The 11,117-nt window shown below is 42.5% G+C and overlaps 1 protein-coding gene across 1 annotated transcript; it reads left to right on the forward strand.

The window, feature by feature from the left end:
• Positions 1–908: 908 nt before the first annotated feature.
• LOC123144223 (TBCC domain-containing protein 1) lies at positions 909–10,233 on the forward strand. The gene is made up of 9 exons (XM_044563298.1): positions 909–1,532; positions 2,464–2,604; positions 3,934–4,323; positions 4,906–5,010; positions 6,289–6,429; positions 6,878–7,081; positions 7,207–7,299; positions 7,880–7,991; positions 9,797–10,233. Exons 1-9 carry the CDS (start codon positions 924–926, stop codon positions 9,838–9,840), a joined length of 1,839 nt encoding a protein of 612 aa, XP_044419233.1. The 5' UTR covers positions 909–923; the 3' UTR covers positions 9,841–10,233.
• The last annotated feature ends 884 nt before the right edge of the window (positions 10,234–11,117 follow it).

The raw sequence follows: 11,117 nt of genomic DNA on the forward strand, positions 1-11,117 counted from the left end.
CTTGGTGATTATTTTACATCTAAAGAGTAAAACCTGAGATTTTTTTTTTGCATCTACATCATGTGTTGGAGGGACGTTGTTAGGCCTTGGTGATGCATATTTCGGTTATTTTTACATGGGTGTCATAAATAAAAATAAATAATGTCGACAGCAAATTCAACCATGGGTGTCATAAAAATCTACAAATCTTCTTAGACTGGTCATAGTGGGGAGTAACTTAGACTAGTAACATGCATATGTTACGAGTCCATGTTACTATCTCTATAGTGCATACTATCATACATTAGTATTATAGGTGATCTCATTTATTGCCATGCATGACACATAGTAGCATCATATTTATTATGTTACGATATCTATCTATGTTACTATAACCATCTCTCTTCTTTAATTACCTGCCACATAAGCATGTTTACGAGTCCCAAGTGCATGATACTACTTATGTTATCCCCACTATGACCAGCCTTATAGGAACCGGCTCCTCTACTGTGCAGCGGGCACGGCAGAGATGCTACAGTACCCCGAGACAGCGTAAATACAGAAGGCACGGCAGGGTGACTGTAGCCCAAATTACTGTTTGCACATTGTAGCAGAAATGTACTCTTTCGGTTCGGTTCTGTAGCATTCGCACTGTTTGCGCACTGTACCAAATAGATCTGAGCCATTTATACTGCATCTAACAGCTGATAGATGCCCAAAGGCAGGGTACTGTAGCGTCCCTGCCGTGCTCCCTGCACGGTAGAGGAGCCGGTTCCAGCCTTATAACCATGGGTGTCATAAAAATACCAAATCCAAGATCGATCGTACTTCAAAACTTCCGTTAAGGACAGTAGCAGATCGAACTGTGTTATAAGATCCATGCCCGAAATTAGAAAATCCCGCAATTTACCCACAGGAAAAAAATGGGGAAAAAAAGGCGCATCATGGAGGCACAGGCACCGAACCATTTCAGCGTCTCCACGGTCGCATCGCACTCCCACGGCCTCGCTCTCGCAAATCTCTCAGATCTCCTCCTCTTTCCTCCCTCCCCCGCTTCTGTCGCGGCCATGGTTGACGAGCCCCTCGACCCGCCGCAGCCGACGCCGGCGGCGGCGGCGCCTCCCGCGCCGCTCCTCCGCCCGCGGCGCGAGGCGTTCGAGCACGGCCTCCTGCCCATCCCCAAGCTCATCTTCCCGGAGGGCACGCTGGCGCAGACCCTCTCCCAGCTTAAGGAGAAGCTCGCGCCCGCGGCCGCCGCCGCGGGAGACGGGCGCGTGGGCGCCGCGGCCCTCGCGGAGGCGCTGCAGATCCCGCCCGACCAGGCGGCGCTTGCGATCGGCATACTCGCGGCGGTCCTCCCCGCGGAGGACCCGACGCTAGACGCCGGCGGGGGTGGTGCTGGCGCCGACCTCCGCGACGTTCTGCTCTTCCTCTACATCCAGTCGTACAAGCGCCTCGTGCCGCGCCCGCACAAGGACTCGCCCGCCGTCGCCGACGTCTGGCCATCCACCTCAGCGTTCGACGGCTACCTGTCCGCTCTCTCTCCGATCCAGGTCAGGACGCGGTTCCGTTGGTTCGAATGCTCCCGTTAGAATTTTGCTGCTCGCATAGAAGTATATAGAACAACGTAGATGGGAGCTGAAAGGATTAAACCACTTGACGTTTACCAATTGCCATCCGCTTGGAAACTACATCCTATATTATCAACAATGGAACTGGGACATTGAATCAAGCAACGAAACAATTGTGTGTTGCCTTTTGCGTGGATGGATTATTGATTGCACAGAAGTCGTGCTATTCTGGACAAACATGCATTGCTAAGTCCAGTGGTGCATATCGCTGCCATGGGAAACCTAGTATTAAATTTACTTCTAGATGAGCTGCCATATTGCCTACTATCATCCTGTATTCATATAAAACTAGTGTGACTTGCCAAAGCATGCCAAATGTTTTCTAGAGGAAACTGGTGACACGTTTCATCAGACATTTCTTTCATCACCTTCAGTGCTCCAGCAATTGTATCCTTGAACTTTCTACTGCGCTAGTTAACTGTCAACATATTAATGGGGACTTGGAACTCATGTCCCAAACATCTCCGCACAGGCTCTGCTTAGAATAAGAGGTATCTTGCAGTGATATTCATCTAAGCTTGTGTCCATAATCCCATCTTGGAATGCGTTGAGAGCCGCCTGCACTTTTTTTTCCTATATAAATCTGTCATTTGGGGGTTTCTTATCTGTTCCAGTTCCATATTTTGTATTTTTGTAGCAACCATGGCTTATGTTACATGTTTTCTTGTATAATAGACGTTCTTTTTGAGTTAATCGTTATCGTTTGAAAGGGTGCCAATTGCCCTTAGCCCATATCAGTCGTACCATATCGGCACCCTTGTAATTTCTTTTCTTTTGCAAATACAACTAGTTAGCTTATCTTTTCTTTTGACATCATCCTCACTTAGTGCTTCGTATGTCTATTGTTTGGCAGCTTGTACGCAGTAATAGCCGTCGCTTTATACCTTCTCAAGCAGATGAAGAAATTCACCAGTTATCTTATCTGCAAAAGCATATGGCTAATATTCTCACTCTATTGGCTGATTCTGTTGAGGGGGAGGGGGATGATTCTCTGGTATGTCATCTTCTCTTTAAGTTACTCAAATTGTTACTATTCATTATATATTGATCATTCTTCATTCTCCACCTTATTTTTCTAGGTGAGTGAAATATTACTTGGCCTCCGTTTGCTGTTGTTGAACTGTGCCGTATTGTGTTGATTGTATAATCTGCTATAGAAGATTTAGCCACAAAGCTAGGCAAAATCGGGTCAAACAAACACTAAAATAGGCAAAATGGGTTTTGCAAACGAGATTATCATTGACTGTAGATCCACAATGCCAAATACAGCCTTACAGTTCTTACCTCCAATCCTCCATATAGGTTATGAAGTCTGTTAGGTGTTAAACGTAGAGGCATACCAATTCCGTGGATAACTGGTATCGTTGAGGGGTAGGTGCTCCCGGAAATCAATCTGAAGTCAGGCAAATCGCTCCAACCGAGCGGTGTCAGGCACCAATAGCGGCGAGGCGCTGTTGTCCTGCTCGTGCTCTGCTTCGCTCGTTGTGGCGACAGGCACCAACAGCAGCGACGACAGGAACAAGGCGCGGGGAAAAGAAGACCCACGAGTCCGTCGGGACGACGCGGCGGCCACCGACGACGACAGGAACAGGCAACCGCGTCCTGCTCTCTGTTTATGTTGCTCCGCTGGCTACTAGCCTGCTGCCTGCTGCTAGATCGCCTCCAAGCAGTTGCTGCACGCCATGGGAGAGGATAGACGACTGGGACGCGAGGTACTGAGGTACAGCCGGCGCCGGAGAGCGAGAGAGGTGTTTTGGGCGGCGGCGGCGGCTCAGATAGAGAGAGGGAGAGGTGCGGGAGGGACGCGGCGCTGAGGGGGAGAGGCACGCGAGAGAGGTGGTTCCGCGTGGTCCGCTCCTTTTCGAGGAACGCCTTAGGTGTTAACTATAACCAGAGAGGGCTTAGAACCATCCAATGGAAAACATGTCTACAATAAAATTGTATCAAGCAATTTGAAACAAAAGAATCAAGGGATAGAACAAACCCACTGACATAACGTCTGCAGACACAAATGCTATAAAACACATTTAAAGCAAAAGCGTCAATGGTAGCACACAGTTGATTCAGTTAAATATATTACTTTAAGTGAGTTCTTGTCTTTCATGTGCAAACTGAGAATAGATCTATTTTCTTCCTCACATCTGAGCACACTATTCTGAAGGTAGTTCTTTGTTGGAACTTGACAAAGGGGCTTAGTTTTCGACTACAAATAATCGGCTAGCTAGTGTTTATTTTCAATGGAGGAAATATGAAAGACGATCTTGATGTTATGCTGCTAAAATCTGATGATATGATAAACTGTATTATGCCATCTTTTGTGCAGGTACTAACAATGGAGACTTTTGAGCACCTTGGATTTCTAGTGCATTTTTCGGAAGGAACATCCCTAAGCCAGGCAGCCACATTTTTTGCAAATTCTGATCCAGACATGCCGGCTGCTCCAGTATCTGCTGCTCAGGTCCATGATTGGATTTTGCAGAATATTGTTTCTTCATTGGAGTTTTATACTGAGAAATCTACAGCAAAGGAAGGGAGCCAGCAGATAGCGTCTGATCTTGATGTTACCATGGCAGATGCCAATACAAGTCATCCAAGGAACAGCACACCTACTGTTGCCAATCCCGCATTCCATAGAAATTCTACATTTGTGGAGGGTTTCTCCAAAACTTCTGTTGTCAAGCATGCATCTGATGTCAAAGGAAATTCAGTGAAGGTATAAATCGTAGTTATTTTAGTATTAGTACCAGAATGCTTTGTTTAATACTCCTTCCAAGATACTTATTTTGGGACGGAGGGAGTAACAGGTAGCCCAGTTGGATGTTTGAAAGGAATGAAGAGATTTAACACGTTTAATCCCAACATGTTCGCATTGTCCCACCCCAGATGCAATGTAGTGTTGATCAAGAAATTTTGTATGTGTCTAGTGTCATAAGTGATTGCATGGTTGAATTTTCTCCTGGGGCCACTGTAACCATAGTCAAGAATCTTTTGATCACTGGATTTGCAGTGAAGCATTGCTTTCTCTTAGAAGGAAAGAAGTACTATGTAGCCAGGTCTGTATTATTAACGGAATAATCATGCAAAGTTGCATTACTTGGGTCAGGATATATATACAAGGTTAAAGCAGACGAGAAATATGCAGGCCGTTGATCTGATCTGGAAAGAACCAATATAAAATCTCCTGTTGTGCTGGACACTTTGGAACACCCTCTATCCTCTCTAATTGTCAGTGTTGAAATATGTTTTGTGTAAATTATCAGCATTGTTTAACACGTACTGCAAACTGTATGTGTAGGTTTTGAACTGCCATGATTCCGTTATTTATATATTAGCACCGGTGAAGTATGCTACTGTGTATGGATGTTCTGATACTACCGTTGTTCTTGGTGCTGTCGGCAAGGTATGCATGCATGGCATTTGGTCATTCCTCACCCCCTCTGTTAATGTGTATTCAATTTGCTTTGAGGCAATTTGTGTCTTGGTAGAGCTAAATAGCATAATATCTGCTTCAGTATACACTGTGTTCTGTGCATGCAAATAACCATTAGCCACATGCAACACATATGGATTATGGACTTGAAATACTTGTATGATCAATCTTAGTTCCTATGTTCTCCCTACTAATCTTGACTCGTCTTGTTCTTGTTTGACATGAACCTCATAGTGGCTCTCCTTCTAACGATAGCATCACACAGGCAGTTGGCGTGATGCCAATGATGGTGGTATGATACTGTTCGTCACATGAAGAGTTCATGTGATTCCACCAACAGTGACGTGATTTGTCCAAAGAAGAGTCGGTGTGCGATGTCAATGCCAAACGTGAACCGACTTGTCAAGATTAGGGGGAGAATGTTGGAGCTAGTATTATCTGTTTAAATATTTTGAGTCCTTGCATGCTACATATGACTAATCGTTAGCTCCATGCATAGAAGCTAGCGTGTCTTGGACTGTGTAATTAGAACTAATTCCACAGGTGTTTGTGCTGCATGTGGTCTAGTGTGGATGTATCTAGACGTATTTAAGTTCTAGATACATCCATTTTTATCCATTTCTCTCCGTCCCAAAATTCTTGTCTTAGTTTTGTCTAAATACGGATGTATCTAGTTACGTTTTAGTGTTAGATACATCCGTATCTAGACAAATCTAAGACAAGAATTTTGGGACGGAGGGAGTATTATATATGATATGTTTGGATGCAACAACGAAACATAACAGCCTACGACCTACATGTTACGTGTCTGTATTTTCAGTCACTGGTGGACAGTAGCCACCTGGATTCTGCTTTTGCAGCATTGCAGAAAATTCACTTGTTTGTTTTGGAATTGGGGAACCGTTTTTCATTTTGTCTAATGATCGAGTCAACCCTATCACTGAGAGGATAGATGAATATTCATTATTTTTGGCTTTTCGTCCCCATGGAAAAAAAACTAGATGGTGAGAATAATGGCAATAGAGGGGTGGTTCATATTGTTGTGGACCATTGCTGGAAAATTCTTATGACACGGATAAAAATTTCAAGAAGTTATTTGAGTTGATATGCTGTATAAGTAGCAAAGAGGAAAAATGGGAAATATGATCGCAGATGGATAATTGGTGTCTTGTTGGTCATTCGATTTTTGCTATTTTTGCCTCAACTCTGCCAATTACATTTCAAGAATATAATGTTTCGTGTTGTCAGGTTATAAAGGTGGAGCATTGTGAAAGAGTGCATATTATTGCAGCTGCAAAACGAATCTGTATTGCCAACTGTCGTGAGTGCATCTTCTACTTGGGAGTAAATCACCAGCCTCTTATCGTGGGGGACAACCATAAATTACATGTGAGGTTCTGCTACTCTTTCTGTTCTAAACTGTTAGTCAGGACTAGCTGCTGCGTAGCAATTAAGTGGCGTATGATGAACAGTTGTAAATTATTAACAATTCATTGACATGTCTAGTCATCATGTGTAATAATACACCATGAATGAATCATACATCATTTGTGCGGTACATACTGTGTATGTCACTACACCTAGAACTAAGATCCGTAAACTGTATTTATGAGTGAAAATCTGCTGCTCTGTTACTATTAAGTGAAAAAGGAAGATTAATCGCCAATTGTATACGAGTAACCATTCATGACTGCCGAATACTCTGAATACATAGGTTACAGTTGGAAAAGGTGTGACAGTCAATGTTGTGAACTTCTCGACACGATAGTATAGTAACAGTAATGCTTTAATTTTTAAATTTTGACATTGTGAAATTTCTCCATTCATGTATGAACAGATTGCTCCATTTAATACTTACTATCCAAGATTGGGTGAGCATCTGACACAAGTTGGTGTAGATCCCTCTACCAATAAATGGGACCAACCTTTTGTATTGGGAGTCGTTGATCCGCATGATTCATTGTCCCATCCTGCTGGGGTTTCTGATGTTCAAGCCGAATCTGCTACTTGTGTAGATCCTGATCTATTCACAAACTTTTTGGTATGTTAAGTACACTGTAAGCTTTTAGCTATAGCATGATAGTATGCTTCTCGGGCCTTGTTTGTCTTTTGACAATGATTTTCTCTTGTATAAAAACAACTAAACATGACTACTTCCGTCTGCAGATTCCTAATTGGTTTGAGGATGAAGTACAAGAGCCTACAAAATGCAATCCTTTTCCATTGCCTGAAATTTATCAGGCATCGCAAAGCAAGAAGGTACATTAACTTCGATAAACTTCCCTAGAATGATGTTTCTATTATAATTTACTCAATGCTAAGGCTGTCTAGTGTGATTCACACTGCCTCATGGCCATAATGCAAATCAGTATTGATTTGTTAATGTTGTTTGGGTACAGTTTGTTCACTTCTCTATATTTTACTAGCACAATGCTCGTGCGTTGCTACGAACTGCTTAAGAGCATAATTTTGAGTTGGAGTCACATTTTTACAATTTTTATTTGTTCATTCTGCTAGTGTTGGTCTCACATGAAAGTAGTAGTATACTTGTTTATTTGTTTTAGGTCTCACATATAAGTAAAAGCACATTTTTTTATTTATGTATCTTGGAAGGTTGCTAGTCGAGTACTCTTGCTAGTCCCACAAGTGGGTAAGGGTGTATTTTTTATTGATGAAGGTTGTTGGTTCTACATGTGGATAAGGGTGTATTTTTTATTGATGAAGGTTGTTGGTCCCACATATGAACTCACCACCAACTCCAATCTTTATAAGTAGGAAAGATTTACTGTTTAGTATTCCTAAAAGTCACATGTTCCTAAACATGCCATATCATCTTCAGCAAGCTGTTCTGGAAGATTCTAAAAAAACTATTCGGGAGCTGCAACTTGACGAAAATAGGAAAAAGGAATTAGCAAGCGCCCTTCACTCGCAGTTCAAAGATTGGCTATATGGTAATTTTTCATCTGTGCATTCAGTTATTTCATAGCACGTACATATCACTTCTGCCTTTTATATGTCAGTAGTTACACTTGGTGCTTTATCTCCATGTCTCCATCTGTTTCATTATTGTGGTGACGGGGTAAATACCACATAAGATAGGATGCAATGCAACCTTATTTAACTATTTGGAATGCAGTCCAATCTTATTTAACTATTTCGTTAATGCCCTTGGAATGCAACTGGAAGGAAAACAGGACCGGAATGTCATGTCTTCTTGGATTCCTATGAAAATTCTTTAAAGAGGCCTTAAGTTTTTTTTTTGAAACCGAGGCAAAAGATTTGCCTCATCCATTAATTAAGGAGAAGAGAACATAGGTTTGCGAAAAGTTAAAAGAAAATTACACGGGGACTACTTTCCTGGCATAATGCTACTCAGGTGCTTTACGCCAGCAAGTGCCGAAAGCTTTGCCTCTTCTTTGATACTTCCTCCATTACAAAACATAGATGTTTTGAGAATTTTAAGACAGACTAAGGAGGTGGCTGGAATCTCCTTTATATCCTTCGTTTTTCTGCTAGTGACCGAACAGCCAACATTAGAGTGGAGGAGGGGCACGGTAAGAGAACATGTTGGGAAATGTGGACAAGTGACTCAAAACGTCAAGTATTTTGGAAAAATGTTACTCCTTCCGTCCCATAATGTAAGACGTTTTTTGACACTAGCTAGTGTCAAAAAACGTCGTATATTATGGGACGGAGGGAGTAGCTAGCTAGGACGTCACTTAAATTGGAAGAGAGGTAGTATTTACCAAAATGGCGGGTGGTGGCATAGATTTCTCTTGGAACACATGAGCATTTTGCTCGTTTCAAATGATCCAATTGGTTAGCATGGCAAGGGAGGTCATTGGCTCGCAGTTGATGATGTCGCTAGACGTCATGTTGATCCGCCAATTCTTGATTGAGTGCTTCGCCGCTCACCGAGCTAAATCAAGCGCTCCAAGGCCTAGCCATTCCTTGACCATTCTCCAAACATGCAAGTTCTTTTACGCTGGCTGGGAGGATTTCTGCGATTCCAATCTCAATACCAGTCAACCAATCAATAGTACTCCCTACAACAACAACAACAAGCCTTTACCCCAAACAAGTTGGGGTAGGCTAGAGCTGAAACCCATAAGATCTTGCGACCAACTCATGGTTCGGGCACATGGATAGCAAGCTTCCATGCACCCCTGTCCATAGCTAGTTCTTGGTGATACTCCAATCCTTCAGATATCTCTTTATGGACTCCTCCCATGTCAAATTCGGTCTACCCCGACCTCTCTTGACATTCTCCGCACGCTTTAGCCGTCCTCTATGCACTGGAGCTTCTGGAGGCCTGCGCTGAATATGCCCAAACCATCTCAGACGATGTTGAACAAGCTTCTCTTCAATTGGTGCTACCCCAGATCTATCTTGGGGTACTCCCTCCGTTTCTAAATATAAGCCTTGTTAGAGATTTTTTTTTGGAAACGGAGGCAGAAGCTTTGCCTCATCCATTAAATAAGAGAGAATAGAGTTTCAATAAGGCTATATACGGATGTATATAGACTTATCTTAGAGTGTAGATTCACTCATTTTGCTCCGTATGTAGGTCGTATTGGAACTGTAAAGACTTATATTTAGGAACGGAGGCAGTACAAGTTATGTCGGTATAAATGATACACCGCTGCACTGTACTTTTGTAGTCCACAACATTTACTGTATTTTCCATCAGTGCTCAATGGAGTATGGCTGATTGTGTGCATTGAGTAATGCAAACAATATCGGTTCATGTTTGCAGCTACAGGCAACATCCGCCAGCTCTACTGTCTGCAAGGCGACTAACCATGCAATCAGCTGCTTTCGTCAACAGAGGTGTGCATCCGCAAGACTGTTCTTCATCCTCTTTGCTGGCTAGTTGGTGCGACTCCTGAAACATTCGGCGGCACGTCGTCGAAGCTGACCTTACTCCCAGGAGTGGTTTCCGCCTGCTCTTCAGCCTTGTAGAACCGAAAGAAAACTGTAAAAAGGAACAGGTGTTGTTGCCTCTTCTTTCTTTTCTCTTTTGCAAAGTAGCTTGATATGTTTCCCCCAATATCTTTAGGTCGTTAGGATATTTGGTCTTGGTTTCCCGGTGGTTGCACAGTTTTTTTTTTTGGGCTCTCCAGAAGTTCCACGGATACTTAACAGGCATTGTTAACCACTCAACTTTGCAAAAGAAATGAACATTTGAAATCCCATCATTGTATTTCTGATTTCTAATAGTACTCATATGCCGATAAATAAAATACTAATATTCAACACTAACTTCTAACGGATTGCTATAGCACACGTAAGTGCCATTTTTTTTTTGAGTCGGCACACGTTTTTTTTTTAGTCCTTGAGTTGGCACACGTAAGTACTGCGGTGCTGTGAGGGAGGAATGCTTGCTAAGCCGGAAAAAAAGCCCATGCCTCGGGCTGGGTCGCAACTTGCCTGCTCCCGTCTCCCGAACCAGCCCTCCTTTCTCTCTGAGATCCTCTGTGTCTTACGTACATCTGATGTTCTACATGTGCAGTCTGGTTGCAGGGCCTCTTTTAGTACGCAAGATTTTGAAAACATAGAAATAAGGGAAAAAACAAGAATATGTATAAATAAACGAAAATGATAAATCTCAAACGTTTGGGATTTGACCATGGCAAATCGATCGTTTGTTGTATGACAATTTTAGTGACGTGAGGATGATAAGTTTAGTTGACTCATAAGGCAATTTTCTGGCAAAAAATACACTGAGCACGGATTTGCTATGAATGTTCGGGTGTTGGGTCCTAAACAGGTGTGTAAAGCAGAGTATTGAACACATGGGAATTTTGCAACCGTGTGTGTTTGGTTCATAGGAATAGGAAGATACACATGAATCATGATAAACACAGTCAAATCACATGAAAAAAACTATAATTAGGATGTTGTGTCGTCTAAAAGAAAAAAAAGGATGTTACTGTGTCACTAAAGGTCACATCTCGTATTTTGTGTGTATGAATTCTAGAAAAGGGTCCTAAGTGGATTGTAAATTCTTCTTTCTTCAAAACTGAGATGAGAGGAAATTTTCATCAATTTTTCATTTGTTACACTCTTCCGAACTA

Source organism: Triticum aestivum, chromosome 6D (assembly GCF_018294505.1).
Source record: "Triticum aestivum cultivar Chinese Spring chromosome 6D, IWGSC CS RefSeq v2.1, whole genome shotgun sequence".
In the NCBI taxonomy this organism is placed as follows: Eukaryota; Viridiplantae; Streptophyta; class Magnoliopsida; order Poales; family Poaceae; genus Triticum; species Triticum aestivum.

What these genes read in the sequence shown, in the direction of transcription:
- LOC123144223 (XM_044563298.1), top strand. Translation starts at nt 924, where the DNA reads ATGGAGGCACAGGCACCGAACCATTTCAGCGTCTCCACGGTCGCATCG. An exon ending in CCGCTCTCTCTCCGATCCAG is followed by an intron (nt 1,533 to 2,463) that starts GTCAGGACGCGG and finishes ATTGTTTGGCAG; the next exon opens with CTTGTACGCAGTAATAGCCG. An exon ending in GTTCAAAGATTGGCTATATG is followed by an intron (nt 7,992 to 9,796) that starts GTAATTTTTCAT and finishes TCATGTTTGCAG; the next exon opens with CTACAGGCAACATCCGCCAG.